At 38.8% G+C, this 24265-nt stretch overlaps 1 protein-coding gene across 4 annotated transcripts; it reads right to left on the reverse strand.

Moving 5' to 3' along the window:
* Positions 1 to 8425: 8425 nt before the first annotated feature.
* LOC136435840 (GDP-D-glycero-alpha-D-manno-heptose dehydrogenase-like) lies at positions 8426 to 23637 on the reverse strand. 4 transcript variants are annotated; one of them, XM_066429554.1, is made up of 3 exons: positions 23612 to 23637; positions 10718 to 11033; positions 8426 to 10344 (listed from the first exon to the last, which is right to left on the reverse strand). In XM_066429554.1, exons 1-3 carry the CDS (start codon positions 23620 to 23622, stop codon positions 9700 to 9702), a joined length of 972 nt encoding a protein of 323 aa, XP_066285651.1. In that variant the 5' UTR covers positions 23623 to 23637; the 3' UTR covers positions 8426 to 9699. The 4 variants fall into 4 exon arrangements, with proteins under 4 accessions (XP_066285651.1, XP_066285650.1, XP_066285649.1 ...); XM_066429553.1 differs by lacking the exon at positions 23612 to 23637 and adding an exon at positions 14030 to 14344; XM_066429552.1 differs by lacking the exon at positions 23612 to 23637 and adding an exon at positions 11553 to 13228.
* Positions 23638 to 24265: the final 628 nt, after the last annotated feature.

A 24265-nucleotide genomic window follows, 5' to 3' on the forward strand; every position in this document is an offset into this window, starting at 1 on the left:
CACATTGTATTGTCGACATGTACATTGTCAACAAGCTAACGAGGACGGCTGACCAGAGGGGTACAATCACAAGCCTTGTTACGACTGACTTCTCTAAGGCGTTTGATCGTGTGGATCACCACCTCGCGGTAACAAGTCTGCTTGACATGGGACTACGGTCGTCACTTGCCAGCTGGCTCTGCAGTTTCCTCACCCAAAGAGCACAAAGAGTAGTTTACAACGGAGCCTGTGACCACTTGTGGTCTTCCCCAGGGAACGGTGCTCGGGCCTCTCATTTTTCTCGCTATCATCAACAATGCGTGCCAAGATGCCACAGCATCGCGGTGGAAGTTTGTTGATGACATGAATCTGGCAGAGAGCCGATTGATAGACGCGGTCTCCACCTTACAAACCGACCTAGACCATCTGACTACGTGGACAAACAACAGACAAATGAAACTACACCCCAAGAAGTGCAAAATGATGCATGTGTCGTTCTCCAAAGTCCATGTCCCACGACCACATTTCTTAATAGCTGGCGAACCACTGGCGGAGGTCAAGGCTGTGAAACTACTTGGCTTACAAGCGGACCTCGGCTGGGACCTACATGTCAACCACGTGGTAAAGCAGGGCAATCGGAAACTGTACCTACTCAGGCGACTCCGGAGTTTCGGCCTCTCCAGGGAGGAATTACTGACGTGCTACAAGACCCTTGTGCGCCCAGCATGTGAATACGCCGCCCCCGTATGGCATACCGTGCACAGCGTGCCAGGATCGAAACCCTCCAGAGAAGAGCCTTTCGGATAATGTTTGGCCCTGTCTATACATCCTACAGGGAAGCGTGCAGCACCTTGGACTTGCCTACGCTAGACGCCCAGCGTCGTGACTTATGCCTCAACTTTTCAAAGAGACTGATTGAGACCGAGACATCCAGGGACTGGTTCCCACCTACCCGGGGCGAAATCAGTTTAAGAGACACTAGAAACAAAGACCTTCTGGCCACCATAAGAGCGAGGAAAAAAAGATACCGGAACAGTCCAATACCATTCATGACGACCCTTTTAAACGAACAGACTCAGTAACAGAACTCCGACATTTCGATTGCTATGATCGCCAGCTATAGAATTTATCCTATTACTTAGTATATAAAGACAATAATTATGTTTGTATTTTTTAAATCCCGACGTATCCGTCTTCATCCTACCTGTTTTAAGGTAGTGATTACCTGCGATTTTATAATGTGCTAATGTTGAATAAGGGTGATGATATTATTGATACGGTTTTGCCTAATGTCACCAGTTTTTATTATGTAAAACAATGTTAAAAGTACGCAATTCATCCTATGGCTGCGAGGTACTTTCCGACATGCGATCAAAATGATCAATAAAACCATTCATTCATTCTTCTTCTTGTACTTTATTCCTCCCTCCCTTGGGAGAGCAATGCATAGTTGAAGTATTTACAAAGGGGATGCCATGACACTTAACATGTGGTACATAGCGATCCTGTTTTATAACATAAATTATATTCTTATATTGTTGTCATTTCGTAATCATATTTACAATCTCTCGGAGGGCAGGTGAACGAACCTGCCAGGGGGTATCCCATGCCCAACACGTCTAGTCTACTGATGACCGTTGGGACATTAAAAAATCATTCGATCAGATCTATCATATCATCTATAAAAAACTGTATTTTCCCGTCTCTATTTCTATGCATTGTACAAATAACTCTCAGAGTTCTTTAAAGTTCTTTCGTGTTTCATTTTCAAAGTTCATTGTCTATTTCTGCATCATTCCCTACAACTCCTTGTGAATCCACACAGCTCAGTTATCCACAGCTCGCTTGTTTAACTCACAGCCTAGCATCTGCCGAGGCTGTGTTGCAGTCCTCTTTGGGGTAGTTAAAGTCCAGCTCTTTTCGGCTCTTTCTTCTTCTCCCGTATGTACTTACACACTATGTATGTAGTCAGCTCTCCTGTGCTCTATTCTCCTTCCCCGTGCTGCAGTTTTGCCTCTCTTTCCAGGTGGCGTGCGTTAATGCCATGGCTGCTAGTGGGCGGGGCAGTCTGGCCGTTGTTGTGATGAAGGCGCTCCACACAGCTGGTTCTACAACTTCTTCCACAATCTCGGCACCCAGCATGACTTCTGTGAATCTCTCGTCTGGTTGCTCGTGCACTTTTACTATGACTCTTACTCCCAGAATGTTTGCTATTTCTTCTGCCAGGGTTTGTCGCAAGCGGTTAAAAATGGAACATCTGGTGACTAGGTGACCGACCAAGTCTTCTGTAGGGTCGTGGCAGGTTAGACATGTTTTTACGGTTCGTTCATTCATTTATTTATTCATCCAATACTCAGACACCTGCAACAACTCTACTGGTGTGAAACAAGAATGCGTCCTTACCCCTGCACTGTTCAACTCGTACTTCACAAGGGTCATGCTGCATACAGTGAAGGACCTCGACTTGGGAATATACATCAAGTATAGATCCGACAGATCAGTGTTTGACCTTCGCCGCCTCACCGCCCGAACTAAGACCGTAGAAAAACTTATCCAGGAAGCCTTATTTGCCGATGATTGTGTCCTTAAAGGCGCACAGGGAGAACCACCTTTAGGTGGACCGCTTTTCGGAAGCTTGTAAGATGTTTGGACTGACCATGAGCTTGAGAAAAACAGTAGTCCTGGAACTACCAGCCCCAAACACTACCAGATCCTTACCAAACATCACCATGGACACAACGCATTTCAAGTGCGTGGAGTGTACACTTTCTGCAGATGAATCACTGGAGAAAGAAATTATTACCAGGATCCAAAAAGTAAGCCAGGTACTTGGGAGACTCAGGTTCATGGTCCTGCAACAAAGATCAAGATAAATATCAATCCGTATACGTGGTCTCTCTTGGAAAAAAAAAAAAACTCCGCATACGTTTCCGGAAAGTCGGAATATCCGGATGATATCCGGGAACACATTTCATCCCAACATATCTGGATCCGAATATGTTAAAGTTTTGTTTCCAGTATCAGCCGAATATTCCGACTTTCCAGTAACGTATGCGGATTTTTTTTTTCAACAGAGAGCCCGCCTATACGGATTAGTATCTGGAGCCGGAAACGGGAATACGTTTCATTGCCGCATATCCAGACCCGGATATATTACCGTTTCGTTCCCGAATATTTGGGTGATGTTCGGAAACAAAACGGTAAATCTAAAGCGAGAGCGCGAAAAAAAAAAGATGCCTAGATCTGAAATATAATACCGGTAGTCGACGACACATGTTAGGACACAAATTGAATGAGAGAACACAGTGTAACAACTAGCAATTCTTTTATTCATAATGAAAACGGCAATAATTTGAATTAATCAGCTGAAGTTGAAGAGCAGTTGTTATCCTGTCCTGTTTCTTTCCACATCCCAATGATTTTGCAGGCCTGCAGAAACATAGTATATTAGTAGGTGATTAACTCTTCGCATGCATTACAAACATTTCTGCCTATGCTTTAGAAATCCTAACGAATAATAGCAATTATTCAAGAGCGAAATATGGACCAAAAATGATAGAATTGAAATAAAACGTATTTCCCCAAAAAGTATAAATAACCGGAAACGAATAAATGATCATTATCCATGCAGAATACATGAATGCATTCATCTTACACTCCCCCTTCCTAGATTATATTTTTTTCGTACACGGTACTTAATCCAAAGCAGACTAAAGAACGGAACTTTTCATACCTAAAAAAACAGACTTGGGCCTAGGAGCTTCAGTTGTGGCAGCTGTATTGTTGACCTCCATGCGGATGAAACACCCGAACTGCTTGGTTGCCTGCCCCACCTGCAGGCCGGAGTAAACTTCAATGCCTCTCCCGATCTTCTTGTCATTGCAGAAGAAATGCACTGTAGGTGATCTTGACAAGACTTGCTTAAAATTATACTACCGAAACTCACACGCCGCTACAAGTCTCTCGTACAGTTGCGCGAACGTCAGCTCTCCCTGGCCGACATCAAGAACGTACCAATCAACAACAACGTTGCCGCCCTTTTTCACTTTTATGCTAACATATTTAGCATCCGAACCCACCGCTCTGTGGAATTCGACAATTTATTTATGTATATCGCGTGACAAGTTTTACGTTAATCTTACGATTTGGTCATAGTTACAGGAAGCGGAAATTCTTGTGTGTTTTTTTTCTGGATACAGACCAAAATCAATGCGCGCCCGGACGTCATCCTTAAAAATTACTTGGTGCAGCCTAACGTATGCGTGTTTTTTTTCAACGGAGAGAGACCGCGAATACGGATTAATATCTGGAGCTGGAAACATTTTACATCGTCGTATATCTGAACCCGGATATGCTGCAGTTTTGTTTCCGGATATCACCCGGATATGTCGACATTCCGGCAACGTCGGCGGAGTTTTTTTCCAACGGAGAGACCACGTATACGGATTGATATCTGGAGCCGGAAACGGGAACATGTTTGGTCCCAGCATATCCGGACTCAGATATGCTACAGTTTAGTTTACAAATATTACCCGAATATCCCAACTTTTTAACAGCGCATTTGGAATCTTTCTGCAACAGACATCCAGTTTCGTTGCGGCAAATTCGTACCTGGATATGCTACAGTTTAGTATCCGATTATTGCCCGAATATTCTGTTTTCTCAATATCACTTGAGGATGATTTTCGGTCCTGAAATGCCGCATATCCGTAACACTGAGTCCGCAATGTATAAGAGTGTTTTTGCTTCTAAAATTATATCCCATAAGTCCTATATCTGAACAGTTTCATGGTAACGCTTACTTATGATTCAGATTCAAATTAGGCATGTGGATTCGGTTATCGGTAGATGTTCGACAACAGCGGAAATAGGTCTATAACTTACTACACAGGTGGTAATATATGTACAAAACATTGCTGTTATAAGTCCTGGAAATCAAGGTAAAATTAATTAAAAGTAAATATAAGATCAATAGAGACTATACATGATATAACGTCAATATTATGAATGACGGTAATTGGAAACCAATGATACAAATATCTTACTCGGTAAAATCAACGAATATAGAATGTATGCAGAAGTTATAAGAAATCATTCAAATTCTGCATAGGGATATTCACGTTGTAGTTTACTTATGAACATTAACAATGTGTTTTCACATGATTTACTCATTCTGGGCGTTTTACGGCTCACCCGCAACGGCACTTACGGTACGGATTGATTAACTTCATTAGGCACCAGGTCTAACATGTTATCCGTGTCACATAAAGGAATGTTCTAATACAAATAGTACTGCTTCTTAAAAGTATCGGTGTTAACAGACATATCTTTATTACAAAATAGGCGTGATGACGTCACACAGGTTGATTGCTACAAAGATGTTGCCCGCACTGGAACTGTCTTTATAACCCCTCGATATACTCAGCGGAAAATGCTGAAAAATAAACGTCGCTAGAAAAAAATTGAATGTGGAGACGAGTCGAGACCTACTATATCAAATGCACACCCCCCCTCTCCAATGATATGACACAACGAAACAACGGTCGAATTTAATCAAAAACAAGATGGTCTACAAAGACAGCGTTGACCGGATACCTGTTTACTTAAACTTTAGCTTTGTCCAGTTACAGTCGGATCATGCATATGATCAAATAACGATTGCAAAAGGCAAAGTGAAAAAAAAAATCGGTTAAAAAAAGAAATGTAAATTATGTTTCCAACAACGTTGAAATACTGCCCAACTAGAACTTTATCTTTGTAGACTTCTCGTTACAAACCAAAACCAAGTCAATAAACTTTGCGATCAGTTGAGTAGTAAAAGCACTCAAACATATGGATAAAACACAAATTAGGAAAACAGAAAGGCACGGGACTTATTGGTAGACAGTACAGGTACAATGCGCATTGCTGGAGAGACTTTGTACACAGAAACACGTGTCGGAGATAGGAACGCCTACCCACAGATTCCGGAATACCACGAGGAAATATGTAACATATACGGACGGCAGATATTCTCAGATATTAACCGGACACGCAAATGAACAGTTCCTGTGTCGATATATTTCCGAAAATGCTGTGTGGAAATTCTTGTTTGAAACTTTTCCAGATATACGCGACATGTGTAACCTTCAGATTTGCCTAGAAATCTACCCTTATCGTATGGGGAAAGAAATATGTTACATACACGGAATACGGAAAACTGGTATTCCCGGATATGAGGGCAAATAGAGAAAAACACATATCTGAACCACTAAAACGCACATGACACGTATACGGAAGAATCATGAGTACTGCTTTTGCCTAGGCATAGGGTAGCAACAGTTGTAATATATCAACAACGCGTATTCGGTCTTACGAAACGCCCATGTACAGTTTCCAAAACAAAAATACAATATCACGAAATAAAGAAAGGTTTCTTTAGGATCGCATATGCATAAAAATAATCTTGTAAATTATTTCAAGGTGCTGTCAAAGATAATTTCAACAGACTGAACAGATTATGATGCCATCCCTGTATGATAAAGTTAAAACAGATCCTAAGGTCGAACTAAAAATCTAAAATGAATTGAAAAATAAAAGCCCTTATCAAATGATGTGGCTGGAAACACAACATTCCTTTTGTTACTAAACTCGGCAGGACAGCAGCAAAATAATGCTTATTATCCTGATATTGCCAGGTCACAGTCCTCAATATGATGAGTATCAGGTCACCAAACACGTAGCATTTACTGAGAACTGATATTTCACGATACGACACTAAGGATTGTTGTTTTTGCTTGGACTTAATAAATTCGGCATAGGTATATTCAGAAAATTTCTAATATTTGTCAGGTATACCCAAAAATGTTTTTTCTTGTTTTTTATAGTTTTATTGTTCTTATTTAATTCGTGGACAAATTTTCTTGAATGAAGAACTTTCTTCAAAATGATAAAAATTAATAAGAAAAGCACAAGAGACCATTCCAAGATTCTTTTCTTGTAAAATCTCACAACAATAAACTTTTCCGGTCTTTCTTAGATAAAGAAATAATTTCTATGAAACATTTTCCCTGTTAAGAATTTTCTAAAAATTCAACTCAAAAAGTCTTGTTTTTCTTGTATGAAGAATTGATTTCTTGCCATGTTTCAGAAGATACAAGAATTTTGCTCTTCCCTTTTTTGTTTTTCCGGTAATAAGGAAAACAAGAAAATTGGGATATGGAAAACAAGTAATGACTAGAATGATATTCTTGAATCTTCTTGAATCCTCTTGTTTTTTGGTATCAACAAAGTTTAAGAAAAAAATCTAGTTTTTATATGGATTTTTTAGAAAATACAAGAATTGTTCTTAGATTATAATGAAAGATCATCTGTGTTGGATGGTTTAATCATCAAAAGCATCAAGCATTAGCCATAATGATAAGTATAGCCTCTTTGGGTCAATCTCAAAACATCTTTTTGGCCCACGAATTAACCAAAAAGCAATCCGCACACCTTGGAAGATTACATTCCACCACTGAGGGGTCGTCTATTTAAACGTACTGTTTCTGGAAAATATATAATAATGATAGGTTCAAGAATAATAAGATATGATGTGTTTTGTGAAGAAATCATTTCAATGGAAACTTTCACATTCAAGCTGAATGTTATATATATATATATATATATATATATATATATATATATATATATATATATATATATATATATATATATATATATATATATATGTATACATGTAAACATATAGTTAGCTCAACTAAAAAATGGAAATATTAATGACATAGTCTTCATTTTTCCCAGATATTGGAAGATCATTTGGATAACAATGGAAATGCCAATGTCAACAGAAATGGGCTTGAAGGGTTTCGTTTCCATAGTAGAAGGTGATCATCTGTCAACACTGCCAAGTCAGATGCTGCTGCTCTATACCATCTCTCAAGACAATAAGACTTACATATGAATCATATCATTATACAATAAATCCATGTCAATAAACAGTATTTTCTCTTGATGTAAGAAAAGTATCCTTATTGTAAGAAGATCAATCTTAGTAGTAAGAAAGCATTTTCTAAGCAGCAAGAATTATGTTCTTGAGGGGGGGTGCACAGTAGTTAAAGCTGTTAGTTGATAGGACTAAAAACACAGCCCAGGGGCGACCAGGGGTCTTAAAAACGGTATATGTATGGGGTGCCATTTCGAGATGAGATGCGGAGGGGAAATGCAATTTCACACGCTCTTCTGCAGAGCAAAAATGGAGCAAAAAATGTAATAAATGACCCCCCCTTTCAGACCTTATGACGTCAACACTAACTATTAACCACATTTATTATCATTTCATTGCCTAAGGATAGAAGCGCTTTGCATAGATGATCATAGCTGTTTGGTTATCACTTCGTTGTCGTCAGAAGCAGGTCTCTTCAGTTTTTGAAACAGCAACAAACATTACAACTTCACAGATGAAAAATCATTTTACGACACACTTTAATAAACAACTCGATAAACCTTAAACATTGCACGTCTACTCAAGTGATTACCATCGTTTATATCAATAATAATAAGTTTATTGCAAATTCATGCCCGAGGGCTAAATGCAAATAACATACATAAAAGAACAGTGTACAAAATAGGTATAAAAGCTGCTTATCTAAATTATACAAATGTAATTGTCTATAACTAGTGAAGGGTTTGACTTCTCTTTTGTAAGCAATGGAAGACGTAATGTCTATAATTTTCTATAATTAGTGGGTTTTTGGTAGTTAAAAGAAGAATAGTCTTTTCTTTGTCTGTAAGCTTAGGGAAATTTGGATAGATTTTAGTGGTCTGAATAGACAACTCATTTCGTGCATTATCATGAAATTAACAGTTTGAAATAAAGTGTATTTCGTCTTCCACGGCATTTGTATTGTAATACTTACAAAGCCTTTCGTATATAGGTAATTTTCTATACCGGCCTCTCTCTATTTCAAGAGGATGAGCACTAACTCTAATTTTGCTAATGGCTGAGCGCAGATCAAAATCTGCAAGATCAAGATAACTCTCTAAATTGTCCATGGTTTTACATTTTGCATAGAATCTTAACTTACCGCTGTCGTTTACCAAGGTATGAAAAAAATGATTGTATATATATATCTGTTAGTCTCCTTCTCAGCGCTTTTCCGACATGTTCAGGTTTACAATGTGTATTACCGGAGTGCCACAAATAGGAATATCCATTGTAATCTAATATGTCTTTAACACGTTGTAACAATGTTCGTCTACGGGTATTCGTCGGAAGACTTTGCTGTAGATGGAGTGCGTCCGTTTGGAGGGGGTGTGTAGATCTATCGATTTGAACCAGACGTAACCAGAATTTAACTATATATATATATACATATATCTATATCTAATGGGAATCTACCTAAATCTACACATCCATACCATGTTAGTTTGACAGTCAAGTAGATTTTGCACCTGCACATAGTATCACAATAGCGTCAATCTTTTATCCTCGCCATGATCAAACGGTAGCATTGTCAGCTTATTTTGTCAATACAAAATATCCATAGAAAATATTTAAAGGTAAATAGAAAACGAAATCAATTTAGATGAATTCGGTAAACACGATCATACAAATCCACAATCTATATGTGGTAAAACCCAATAACGTACATAAAGTATTACTTAATCTTTGTAGCATACGTAAATACTTTCTAGGTAAAATGGTTGAATTGCGTACATTCGGTGATAAACTTTAACACCCTAGATGTTGCAGCTTGTTTTGATTTCCCTCTCTGTGAGGAAAGGCAGCACTTTTACAAGCTCACAGATACCATCCTCTACAGTCATGGATGTTTGATATCCTAGACTCCGGATCTTAGCATAAGACACTTCATAGTTACGCTTATCTTTATCTTCACCCTCATTCGACATGGTGATAACACATTCCGGAATGTAACTTTGAATATAAGTTGCTAGCGTCGCCTTAGTCATGTTCATCTTCTCATCCCCAACGTTGTAAGCGCCACCTGACATAGCTTCGTAATTCCGCAGGGTGAAGGCAAAGGCACGGGCTGCATCTTTTACATGCAGAAATGTGCGTCGAAAGGAGCCTTCGTACAAAGAGAAATTGCGATCCTTTAGGGCCCGGTTGGTCAGATCGTTGACGAGCAAGTCGAGGCGCAGCCTCGGGGACACACCGAAAATTGTGGCCAGTCGCAGAGCCACACCTCCGACAGACAAGACAGCCTTCTCGGCGGCGGCCTTGGTTTCTCCGTACAGCGTCAGCGGGCTAATCAGGGTTTCTTCTGTGCAGATACCATCCACAGCACCATAGCATGACCCAGTGGAGGAATAAATAATGCGCTGATGAGGGCTCATTAGTCGCACGATGTTTTCCGTGCCGTGCTAAGATAGGGTGTATAAAAGGTAGCATCAGAATAACATAGGGTCTAGAATGTTAAACCTCTTTGAATATTAAACCACTCAATCCCGTGAGGACTATGTCTGTATGTTCGTATATCTTGATACAGGGTATCCCAAACATATCAAAAACCATTCAAATTAGAAAAGTCTGTTTGTTTTTAATTCTTTTTTTGTTAAAAACGCTTCGAACGTACATGTTTATTTTTTTGTCGTAAATGTTGAATAATTACTTTTGAAAATGTCATGAAAAAAGTTAAAACCAGGTACGTGTGTTCTTTTTATTAACTTTTTCATTTCGATTCACTCAGTAGATGACACTGCAACTTTTACTGACGTTCACCTCTTACTATACTACCTTATTAATTTTTGTAGCCAGTTCCCGGTTCGCGTCACAGGCAGGAAACCCCACGATCGCAGCAAGATGAACTATAGCGTCAACATCCGTCATGGCAGCTGCCAGTTCATCCTCTTCCAAAATGCTGCCCTTTAGGATCCTCAGCCTGACATGGTTGGCCACAGGAAGGAGTGGAAAAATGCCAAACTTGAAGACGTCGTACACTGTTACATGGTAACCCTCTTGTAACAGTATCGGGACGAGCGTAGAACCTACATACCCTGCTCCTCCGGTAACCAACACGTGCTGTCCATTCCCCTCACTGTAGTTCTTGTAGCTTAGGGTATGGAATGGAAAAATATAGTTACAAAATGGTCATGTTTTGTTTTTAAGTTTTGTTATTCTAACCGTATTCTAAGATAAACTCCATTCATGGCATTCATCTCTCATGTGCATTTGGACGGCCCTTATTCAAATGGCAGCACTATCGGTTTGGATCGCAGATAAAGCCATGTTGATTTGATTGTATGGATGACATCATCCGGAAACCCTAAAACTGATGCGAGAGTGCCTTCATTAAAAAATCTATGTGGTCAAGACGAATAAAAAAAAAAGGAATAGAGTATAATAATAATAACTGTTCTTGGTCAAATCAATATATCTATGTGTTGAGATTACGATTTGACCAAATCAGTGTACATCTTTGCCGAATCCTGTTTGTTGCTAGCTCTTTTTCGGAGGAATTTCAGTACGTGGGTTTCCGTTCTAATGTTCATTTTCATATACAGTTTACAATCGTCTATAAGGCTGAAGGCAATGCTTAGCGCCCTCTGTGGCGGAGAGTTTTCTGGCGTACGGAGAATGTGACCATAGAGAAACCATCTGCGACGGTGGACTTCGTTTTGTAATGGTGATGTTCTACACTTGTTGTACAACTTGACGTTGTTGATGCAGTTGGAGTAGATGTGACCTGTTCGACGTCTCGAGTCCCCATGTCCCGGCGTTATAAAGTATCACGGGTATAACATAGACTTGAAAGAGTTTTAGCTTGAGTTCTAACGAGATGTGTTGTGTTCCCCACATACTCCACAATAGAGTAAGGTATACCGTATAACAGATTCTTCTTTTTTTCTTTCACGTGTTCTTCTTTGACCTTTGCATTCTACGACATTAGTGTCCTTTTCCAAAACATTCTTTTGAAATTTGCAGCATATATTCTCTCATTTTGCAGCTGCTTTTCAATTTTTTTTTGTATTTACAGGGTGGCGGAAAACCTTTTTTTCGGGAAATGGACGGGAATTGATGCGTGCGGATGTCATCCATATAATTAAATTTACTAACATGGCCCAAAAGATAGAACAACGTCATTGATTGAGAGAGCAACTCGTTTTTGTATATTATTGTGCATGCTGCTTGTTGCCTCAATTAAATGAAAATTCCGGCAGCGTTTGTTTGTCTGTCTGTTGTGTTTATTGGTCACCAATACAACTCAAGAACTGCTGAAAGGATTGAATTTGATACCTCATGTTCTTTATATGCTTTGATCATAATATCAGTGTGGTCGGCACCTCTTGTGTTTGGGACAAAGTGACACAAGTTTGGGCTATCTGGAAACCTGTTTTGAAAAGGCGGGGGCGTTTTTTGTCTTTCAAAGAGCACTTTGGCGATCTATGGAAGAAGCAACGTATATACATGTTATCGATGTAGGCAGCTAAGCCAGCTTTACCCTATAGAATCCGATCGAAGCTAAAATCTGCGCAACATGTGAAAGAGGAATAATAAGGAATACAGTTTTTTGGTTGTATTTCACATATACCAGATAAAATGAATTTACGCTTTAGTCTGGATATCTAGGTTTCAGCGTTTGTCGTAAAAAAAAGTAGTGTAGTTCCTGGCCAGCTGATAGACAATTTAAGAACATTAAGGCCTTTTTTGGGGGTAAAATCTTTAAAAGAGGATGACATTTTTGGCCTGTTTATAGCTTTGACAGGGATGTACATGATTAGATGAAACAGATGTAATTAAGGGCTTGATCGCATGTAAGAACATATATCTTTTTTTGTATTAAAACTCGGCAAGATGTTTCACAGTTTCATAGTTGATCACCAGGGCAACTTCAAAATAGCAGGCTGGATTGTTTGGGTGCATGCTATGTTGGCAGGCTGTAACAAACGTTGGAAATCATTAAATTAACTGCCCTTCGGTTCGGCAGTGGCTATTAAGGATTTGATATTTGGTTCTTCTTTTTAGGTGGATCATACCTTTTTGATATTATAAAAAGAGGTAACATGGGCCCTATCAGATAGTTCTGGACATGAAGGGAAGTTTTTGTTCAAATGTTTGCAAAATGAAAAAAAAAAGATAAATCTAAGGGTTAACGAAACGTCATAGATTTTAGCATAGGAGTCGTCTTAACGATATTGACAAATATAATGATGAATATATTACAAACGTAACTAATTACAAAAGAGTACAATTCTACAGACGTCAACTGATGGAAATTGCATACATTTACCAGATAGAAATGACAAGTAAATACTACAGTATGCTTCTCTGTGTAAATTTATTTACAACTTACTCGGACAAAAAACAACAAGAAGCTTGTACAATGGTTGCTTTTGATGGCCAAATAATTGCAGGATTGATAATAAACATTCATAATTTACCACTTGAAAAATATCAGCATCAATTAACGGAGATATGCGATTTTGGGACTGACACAGTAATACACTTTCACTGCAAATAGATGAGAATACACTTCATTTTCATCAGAAAGTCATCAATCATGAAAAGAGACAAATGTGACCAAAAATATCGTTCCCGTCTAGTCTGGAATATTGCATGGAATAGTAGCAGTTTTTAAAACTTTTAATTAGGACATAAAGCTGGTAAAACATAGGCCGGTAAAAATAATATGTCTTTGCAAAATAGCTTTATGGGTCCTGTGTACATGAAATAGAATTGTCATCGTTTCATTAAAATGTCAGTGGTAGACATTGGGTTATTTAGCTATTGTGTTCCGTTTGATTTACCACGGCCCCTATGTGAATATTTCTCTCATGCATGCTCTAGAAACATTGCCGGTTGTCCTGCACTATCTTTTTTATGTATGAAAAAATAAATTTCTTTCAAATTGACTTCAAAAAGGTTTAAAGAATGGCGATCTGTCACAAACAGGTTTAAAGAATGGCGACAAGTCGCAAAAAAGGCGTATTTGCTAAAAAAAGATAAACTATGATTCAGTATTTTTTTTAATCAACGATCGAAGCAAATTTGATATTTTTCTCAACAAAAAAAAAAACGAAAAAAAACAATTTGAAATAGTATACAAACCTTTTAGTAGTATCCATGGTCTTTTCAAATTCTAACCCCGCAGCTCCGTTTGCTAAACCTGTTTCTGAAGCTTTGACTGATGTGTAGCATCTACTACCACTTAGGTGTTTAACTTTGGCCAATGGCAGCACCGAATCTTATTGCAAGGTTCTGGATTGGTGCAAAGCATGTATCAATTAGCGTCCGTTTCTCCGAAAAAATGTTTTACTATAAATCACGCAAAGTAGCTGCAAAATGATCAGATATGCCGTGAATTGAAAAAAAAAATATATCCAAAAATGATACGAATGCTGTAGAGTCAATTTCATGTTCAAACAATTTTAGATAAAAGACTATTCCAGTCAAAATAGTTGTTCAAACAATTAAGAATGACAGTTTGAACATGTTTGTACTTATCTATATATTTTAGAACTATTTTGAAAGTAATTGCACAAATATTTATTTATTTAGAACAATTTTCAAACATCTATGTAATTGTTTCACTGTTCGAACATGTTGGAACAATTTGCTTCATTCTTTAAATGGTTGATAGAAAGGTTTCTTGCTAAAACAACATAGCAGTTAGTACATAGCAGCCAACTGGCTGAATTGCGTACTTGCTGTACAAATCCTACTCAAAAGCTAACTATTTACCGCTTATACAAATAATGCATTCAGTTGGCAGAGACAGATACATTATGATTCTGAAAGGCAATTAATCACAGTTAAAACAACTGATCAGATCAACGGTCTTCATTAATGTGTAAATGTGACAGGACTACTTCGTAACAATGAACATATGCGTAAGTTTACATGTCACTGTTCATTCAAAAGGTGGGTCATATAAAGGATTGAACTGTTCTTGAATCTGTTCTAGTTCTGGTGGTTGCCAATAAGTGTTTCTGTCTAGTGTCTCTGGTGCTGATATCGCCGCGAGCAGGGGGCAGCCAGTTCCTGAAGACAGGGGATTTTAGCGTAAGCAGTGCGAAGTTTCGGCAGAGATTTGGGTTATTGCCCCCATGAAAGTAGTTAATAATGGAACTCTATTGTCTGCCTCTGTATATTTTAGATTTCAAGTGAGGACCTTTGGCTTGAGGTGTCTATGCATGGCACCTAGGCCTAATCCCTCATACTTCGAAGGGATGTATGAATTTCCCTGTTCCCATCCCACTGACCCAGTTACACCATGTTGTTCTAATGCTGGAACATATTGCAACAAATGATCAACCTATGTTGCAACAGTTTCGAAAGTAATACAAAGAACATGTGCAATGTTAGAAATTTAGTCTAACATGTTGTAACACAGCAGAAACTATTTAAAACATCAAATAAATGTTGGAAATCGTTATAAACAGTTACTTATCTCCCTTAGATTATTACAAAAGTTTTGCAAATGTTAGAACAAAAGGCATCAAACACCAACTCGGTAATGTGGAATTGACTCTACAATGCCAAAATCTATTCCAGGGTCTAAAAAGAATATGTTAATTTGGGAAAGGCACTTTACACGACTTTATTCTTGGGTAGCTGGATCTCTTCAAGGCTTGAACTTAATTATCCTCTTATCACCATTATTAAATAACAGCATAAAAACACATTACTTATCAATAATGCAAATCAGTCCTGAATTCACACGACAAAGGCAGCAAACGTTTGCAACAAACCAACGCCCCCTCCCGATCGTCGTTGCTCGGGGCACAATGAAGCCTGGATCAAGTCCATTTTGTTTATTCACTTATCAGCTTAACAGATACAGAAGGTAGCCGGAAACAGGTACTTTAGCCTCTACTTGGCCGGCTCCCTAGAAACAAATCAATAGAAGCCTTAATTAACTACTAAAGCAATGATAATAACAATTACAAAATGTACAAGTGATAATAGTAACCTAAAGGTACATAAAACATACTAAAATGCAAATAATTGAAACAAAGTGAAACAAACCAACAAAACGAGTAATAACACTAGGTGCTCAAACCCGCTACATGCGCTTGTCCTTGGACAATATGGTGGGGAGCAGTAGAATGGAAGGATTCAAGATGGCGGCCCCCACGTAACACGCCAATTGTGGTGGCTCTACATTTTCGAACATTTTTCCGCATAATAGTCGTCTGTAAACCTACGTTGTCTACCCTTTTGTTAGAAAGGGACCGGAATACAAACGTCAGCAGAGAGCAAAATCCCGGACAGCGCAAGAGCCCCCCTCCAACCTAGCCAAGATGGCGGAGTGCAATTTGAACGAGCCGAGCCTGGATAGTTTCTCGCCTGAACTCCGTGCACTAGCACAGCTGTTTATGTCTCAGTCCAAGAAGCAGCATGAGGCACTTCTGTCAGAGTTTAAAGCTGTGGGAAGCAAGTTGGGGACTTTAGACGCAAAAGTGGCGGACATATTGGCGGAAATCACTACACTGCGAGGGAGGGTCAACGACCTAGAAAATGGCGCCAGCTTTCAGAGTGACTAACTGACTCAACTACGCCATGCGCTACAACAGGAACGCCGTGACAGAGTCAGGGCAGACCTTTTAGCAGAAAGGTACTCTATGAAATCTGATTTGATGGTTCGGGGACTGATGTGGAACAAGGACGAGGATTCTGTGCAGGTGTTTCGTGACTTTGTTTCCAGTCATCTGAACATACACGAGCCGATTCCACTTGTAGCAGTACATAGGCTCGCCAAACCAACACAGACTCGACCCAACCCCCCCCCCCCCCCCCCCCCCCAATGTTGCCCCGAATCGTCAACTTTCAACAGCGAGACTTGATCCTGCGTGCTGGGAGAAGACGACGGAGAGAGAAGAACTACGACTACGTGGTGCACGAACATCTCCTGAGACCACTTCAGGAGGCCCGTGGAAAACTTGTTCCTGATCGCAAGGCAGAGATAGCCAAGGCAAAGGACAGTCGCAGGGACCTGAGGACATGGAAGATTTCCATCTGGACACCTCCGAAGGACACATGTGTGATTTTACTCGTAGACGGCAAGACTGTAAAGAAAGTGGACGCCGTGGATATTGTATTTGCAACAGAGGACTCCATGGAAGTGAAACAAGTTTGAACTGTGGTTGACAGCAAGAACGTTCTGAACTGTTTATAATAACTTGTTATTGAGACTCTGAGAAATGAAGAACATGTGATCAGTTAAGTTATATGACTCAGGAATTGAAAACTTGTAGTGTTGGCACTTCTTCTAGGGAAGTAGCAATGTTTGAATTATCGAAGGAATATACATCGCAGAAACCAAATCAAAATCTTTTCCCATTTTGTTAAGTTGTATATTGTGGCTCTGAAATAAAGTTGTCATGGTTCAGAAATGTATGTATTGACTGATTATTGTATTGTATTATAATTCATATGTATGTTTGTAATGCATGCATGATAGATTGATTGATATCAAATGATTGGAACTCAGAAGAGTACTCTGTACATTTTTTCCAAGATAAAGGTGTTAATTGCACTCTACAATAGTATGTGCATATTGACGAACAGAGTTACTTTATCACTGTTTATTATTTTGTATTATATATTTTGATTTCTATTATGTTCTGTTACATATTGATTTGAACAGATATGATACTCTGAATAATGGTTGATGCCTTATTGGCCCATAATTTTCTGCTTTGTTGCCTTAATATTATATTTTGTTGCCTTTATGATTTGATTTGGTTGTTGAATTTTTGTTGCTGATTGTGCATGTGCTGATAAGTGAAATTATTTACTGATTAAGCTCTTTAAGATTGCTCTGCTATAGCTTATAATTTTCTCCTTTTCTGCGGAATACTGATAAATTTTTTGGAGCCACACAGTGTTCCATACAAATGGCACAGCCGCGTGATGGTAAGCACAGGGCTACCGAGACCCTGTGCATATACATGTATGTTTTTGTGAACCATCCTGTTGCTCTACATTTGATTTCTGTTGATGTCTGTGTAGTTTTGATTTCTGTTGTTGTTTGTTTAGCTTTGTTTTCCTTTGCTTGTGCAGATATCATGATTTCACCATCCCCATTGTGCCCAGATGACTCCTGGAGATTTCCCATCTTATAAGACATACCTCAGAAGACATGACACAGGTACAGCTTCAAATATCCAGTTATAACTGTAATGGCCTTGGTAATTTTATCAAACGTAGGGAGACTTTTACTTGGCTTAAAGATAGACCATACAATATTATTTGTCTTCAAGAAACCCACTCTACCTTACCTGTTAAGACTGTGTGGCAAAATGAATGGTGGGATCTATTGTATTTTCACATGGCATTTCTAGTCAAAGAGGAACAGCCATTTCATTTAAAAACAATGTTAACCCTGAACTCCATCAAATTAAGAAAGACAATGAGGGGAGATGGGTTATCATTGATTTGACTATTGATAATTATAGATTTTGTTTGGTCAATTTGTATGCTCCAAATGAAGATTCACCTGAATTTTTTACAAACTTGTCGGTAGAATTAGAGAATTTTGAAGAGAGTAATGAAACTATGATAATTACAGGTTACTTCAATACGGTGCAGAACCCTTTACTAGATAGGCACTCTACAAACCGTTCTTATCATACTAAAGCTTTAGAATGTATTTCTGAATTGAAGTGTAAATATGACCTGCATGATATATGGCGGTTTAGGAACCCTAATGTAATCAGATACATATGGAGAAGAAAAACACAAGCAAGTAGGATTGATTATTTTTTGATAAGCTTTTCCTTAGTAAATTGAGTTAACAAATGTGTAATTGCGGACAAACTTAGATCCGATCATAATTTAATTGCACAATCCTTCATTATTGCAGAATTCCCACGGGGGAAAGGATATTGGAAATTTAATACCTCTTTGCTAGACGAGAAAATATTTCATAAAGAAACTTTAGAAATCTTGAAATAATTTTTCTCAAATAATTGTGAGACAGCAAACCCCCATTTTGTATGGGAAGCGGCCAAATGTTTTTTTCAGGGGGCACTGTATTAAATATTCCAGTTATAAGAAAAAACAATATTTATCTAATGAGAAAGAATTAATGGATGATATAAACAAATTGAATACCCAGATTGATAATATGACCTCCCCCCAGACTCTATACTCCAGGACCTTGAGAATAAACAGAATGAATTAGAATTAGTATACAAGCATCAAATAGATGGAAGACTAATAAGATCAAGAGCCAATTGGATGGAGTCCGGGGGGAGATGCACAAAGTATTTTTTAAATTTAGTTAATAGAAATCATACCAGGAAAAATGTACAGAAATTAAAAGTCTCAGATAATACTTTCACTTCAACCCTGAAGAAATTTTAATCAAGCAAGGAATGTCCAAATTTAACCCTCTTTTGGGACAAAGTGAAAGCCTGGTATTACCATAAAACAACTAGATACTTACTGTTAAACGGATTTAATACTATTTTTTAAAACTTGTACCTTGGAATCCCCCCCCTGAAAATCTAGTAATATTACTAGCAAAGATTTATATATATAGATGTAGAAAATATGGTGCCTTGAAATTTGATTATTTTCTCAACTACGTTCATTTCTTGTATAAGTTAGAGTATTATATAGCCATGAAGAAAGGCAAACTGGATAAGCACTTGGGGAAGTGGGGCACTTTCACGGTGGTCTGTCACTAGGGTATTCTTTCCCGTTGCTACGCGCGTTAGACAAGGTATCGGGTTACACTGGGCAACGTTTGGCTAACGGCAAAACATGTGCAAATAAACAAAATAATGGGAGCGGGAGAATCTTTTCAAAATAAAACGAAATTAGTGATTTTACAAACTTTGAATGTTGTCTTTTTGCGCTGAATGGCTGGTTTTTCTATATTTTGCTGCGAAACACGATTATTTTCAGGTTTTAGGGAGACCGTCTTTTTAGGCACACATCGCAAAGGCCTGGCTTCAAAAGTCAATGAATATCTCTTATTTTCATATTTTTCGTCGACCAGGAAGAAAACAAAACTTTGTTTTTTGGGGATTTTTTTAAATTTCTGATTCTAAGTATTGTTAATATCGACAAATATGTGAAAAAAATGGCATTTTGTGACATTTTCACACTCAATTACCCATAATTCAGAATCAAGGGCATTTTTCAAAAATCCCAAAAACACAAACCTCGGGAAAACCGTTACGTTCATTTTGAGCCACTATTGAGGTAAGGTGGGTGCTTTATGAAGCTGATCCTTTACGATGTTTAAATGCATGTCATGCCGCACCGATAAGGGGAGGGGGAAATTTACACCGCCGTAAATAATAATTCTAATATTCAATGTCACAAAAAATGACGCCAGTAGCTTCGTTACATGTTAGATCTCCACAACAAAGTGCCAGCATGGATATACTCTCCAGAAAACAGGTAATATTTGTGACAAAAGTAGTTTTTTTCCTGAAGCGGGGAAGGGGCCAGGCCGCGCGGGTTTACAGTAAAAACTTTCAATGACCGCAGGTGACCCCGAATCGAACGCGCGTTCGGATTCGATTACGTCATTTCGAACCTCGTGGAACAGCGTTCGAATTCGGTCGGACATGGGAGTTTCTGAGCATGAATTTGACCACCGTGTTTATGCCGTTAAATATCTGTTATATGAATTCTTCTTTCATTTTAACTTCGGTTATTATTATTCTAAAGCTGGAAATTCCTTAATTTCTGTTACACTACATCTTAATTTCTACAGGATAAAGTTTATGTTATCACTATTGTTAATTTATGTTTCCATTATTGTTAATTTATGTTACCTTTATTGGTATCATTATTGTTAATTTGTATTGATAACTTCACCTTTGTTACTATTTTTTATGATTTCATATCTGTACACGATCAGTTTTTGCAGGATGGTTCCCTTATTATGTTTTGTTATGTTATTTTGAAAAACCAATAAAAAAAGAATGGCAGGCGTGTAATGGTTAATCCTAGTTCTAGCCAGACACCTAATAGGTTTGGTTCCCATTGGGAAAACTGGGGAAATGTTGTCAGAGGCTAGCCTCTAACTAGTCCTACTGGACTGTAGGAATTCTACCATTTGGAACTTTCTGTGAGGTGTTTTATTCTAAATTTACATGTCCCTTTGTACATGTGCCTGTGTCAAAAATCACGTGCCAGTAATAACTAATAGAAGTTGTTTCCTTGCAGCATGCCTTTGCTATTAACTATGGCTTTAGGCCATTGAAGATTCTAAAGGGGTCACTGGTGGGTCTTGGTTAGGGTATCCTTCAAAATAAGATCTTGTAAAACAGAGCTATAAACTTAGATCTGTCTGTATTAATCAACGAGTTGTATACAATAACATGTAAGCGTAACCGGTGTAGCTACCTTCAATTAATTTGTAAACTGCCTGGCTTAGTATGTAAGTAAGTTGTCTGGGTCACTGCTGAGTAGTTCTTTACCAGGAGGCAACAAAAAATCACAAAATATAAACTTTGTCGAATGCTCTGAAACTGCAACATAATATTCTTCTTTTCTTTTATATTTACTGTACCTCAGTTCACCAGAAAACAAAGCTCAAAGTAAAACATTGAAATGTTTCTTGTTATTATGAAAGGATACCAGTAAAGGGAATGTTGTCCGTGTTTTGGGGTCAGGCATGTCTACAGGGCAGCTTTGTAGGGTCCAGTTGTCAATTATACTGGCCTCTGGCCATGCCCGATTTTCCACTGCTTCTAGGATCACCTCTCCTAGGGGCAGGACAGGGAAGCCGAAACTTGCGCTCAGGACGAGCGCATGTAGCGGGATTTAGCAGTTTGAGCATCGGCAGCCAGAGAAACTCCACTCAGCCAGAGAAGCTCCGGGATTAATTCAAGGATATAAAGTATTGGTGCCTTTGGTCTAAAGTCATACTACCAAATGGTTATTTGCTAGCGCCGAGGTGCCAGTAGCACTCCGCACAGCGGGGGAGCCGCAGAATCTGCGGTTTTCTATAATACGATTCTGAATTGGCCCAGTTTTTCATGATTGTGCGTGTGTTCCTACAGCATGACCTCTAGTAACCTGAATAGAACACATGTTCTTTGGCCAGCAGTAAATGGAACGCGCGGAACCTTAGATAAAACATGGCTTCTTTGGCCAACGGCAGATGGAACGCAGATAAAATTTTCTGACTGACCTGAAACCAACCCTCGTATCCATGTGTCGCTGAAATAAATAAATCAGGCAACAGTTGTTTCCTGTAAATTCCTAGCTGTTGGCTTGCTGCCGTTCTAACTATTCAAAGATGTTCAGTTTCAGTGGATGGCCTGTTTCTGATACTTTACCTTTTGTAGCCTCTACAAGGCTCCGCAGAGGGCTGGAAAGATAGTAGAAATTGGCCAAATAGAGTGAATAGTATGCTAAGGGAGTCGGCTACGGAGAGAGGCATAATTTGTAAATTGTTAATTTCTAGGTGTTTGCTTCCTGTCGTTCTAGCTAACGGACTTACCACTTGCACTGAATGTTGAATCCTTCCTCCAGTTGTGCCGACAGACGGTCGGAAAACAACAAGTGCTTCTGCAAAAAGCTGCCATTTTCGCTCAGGTGGTTAGTTGAGGAGTATATTATAACGGGATGTAATATTCTTAATCCGTCACCATAGCCCTTAATCCCTCAATATGAACTTCAATCCCACAGGATAACCCTTAATCTGTCACCCTTGCCCTTAATCCGCCGCGAACGCCTTTAATCCATCAGCATTGCCCGTGATATGACACCCTAGCCCTTAATCCGTCCCTCTAGTCCTTAATTCGTCACCTTTGCCCTAAATCCGTGGTTATAAACTTTAGTCTGACAGCATAACTCTTAATCCATCACCAGAGACCCTTATTCGTCACCCTTTTACATAATGCGTCATCTTTACCCTTAATCCATCACAATAACCCTTTATCCATCACCCTAGGCCTTAGTCCGTCACCCTAGCCCTTAATCCACCTTCATAACCCTCAATCTATCAACATAGCTCTAAATCCGTCACCCTTGCCCTTGATCCTTCAGCATATCCCTTAATCCATCACCACAGAACCTACATTTGTAATCCGTCGCCCCTTCCCTTAGTCCGTCACCCTAGCCCTTAATACCTCAACATAAGCATTAATCTGTCAACATAGCTCTTAATCCGTCACCCTTGCCCTTGACCCGTCAGCATATCCATTAATCCATCACCACAGACCCTAATCCGTTGTCCTTTCCCTTAATCTATCATCATAACCCTTGATCTCAATAACCCTAGCCATTAATTCTTAGTATAATGTATCGTACACCATTGGAAAATTGTATACACCAAACGGATGTTTAAAAAGAAAAAAAGAGAGAGAGAGAAAAAAACTTTTCCCTGACGGATTCGAACCGAGATCCTTCGAGCCCACACTTAACACTGAGCCGTGAGTGCATGTCCCACGACCTTACCGATTTGGATAGTTGTACAAGGCATTCTGACAACGTATTTTAAAGATATATAATGATTGAACCTCTATGCATGGTACCTTTTTTGTCATTTTCTTGACAAAGCCAGTTTCTTCTTGTTCAGTTTTGTAGTATAGATGTAATATGGCAATGTATAAAAACATGGATGTAACGTACCACCTTCCAAGATCCATGGATCGCATGTAATTTTCGATGCATGTTCCATGATTCCAAGATCAAGGCTACATCCATTTTACCTACCATGGTAGCATGTTGACTGTGATCTCATTTCAATATCCATTTCGCGTCATCGCGAAAATTAAACGTCATCTGCTCATGAGTAATTGCATATACAGCATATTTCACTCCTTCCTAATGCAAAAATGGACGCTTTTGTAATGATCTAAGCTATATGTGTTTGAATGTGTCGTTAATTGCACGTGTGTTCCTGCAACATGACCTCAGGTAACCTGAATAGAACGCATGTTCTTTGGCCAGCAGCAAATGGAACCCGCGGAACCTTAGGTAAAACGTGGAACGGGGATAGCACTTTTGGCTCGTTTTAGGTCTAAAAGTAGGCACGAAAGTGCTCAAAATGAGGCATTTTGAAGTGATGTACACCGAAAATGTGATTAAAGTCGTATACGGGCATGTTCACGGCACCCTTGTACGGAATACCAGGACATTTCCTTGTAATACTAGGGCACAGGAGTCCAACATGTAATTTTTGCAAAAAACTGCCCCCAAAAAATTCCATAAAGATGTTTTCAAGGCCTGATTAAAAAAATTAATAAAAAATGCTGGGGATATTTGCCATTTCAACCTCCATGCCTAATTTCAGATCGGTTGGTTAAGAATGGTGGAGTTGAATCCATTTGAAGATTTGACAGGAGGAGGAGAAGAAGAATAAGAAGA

This window comes from Branchiostoma lanceolatum, chromosome 5 (genome assembly GCF_035083965.1).
Source record: "Branchiostoma lanceolatum isolate klBraLanc5 chromosome 5, klBraLanc5.hap2, whole genome shotgun sequence".
NCBI classification, from domain to species: domain Eukaryota; kingdom Metazoa; phylum Chordata; class Leptocardii; order Amphioxiformes; family Branchiostomatidae; genus Branchiostoma; species Branchiostoma lanceolatum.

Bases quoted from the DNA above. Each gene is read 5' to 3' on its own strand.
- LOC136435840 (XM_066429551.1), bottom strand. From the start codon at position 11,478: ATGAAAATGAACATTAGAACGGAAACCCACGTACTGAAATTCCTCCGA. The intron at 11,034-11,395 runs GTACACTGATTT...CCATACCCTAAG, and splicing joins AAACAGGATTCGGCAAAGAT to CTACAAGAACTACAGTGAGG. The intron at 10,345-10,717 runs GTAGTATAGTAA...ACCCTATCTTAG, and splicing joins TGGCTACAAAAATTAATAAG to CACGGCACGGAAAACATCGT.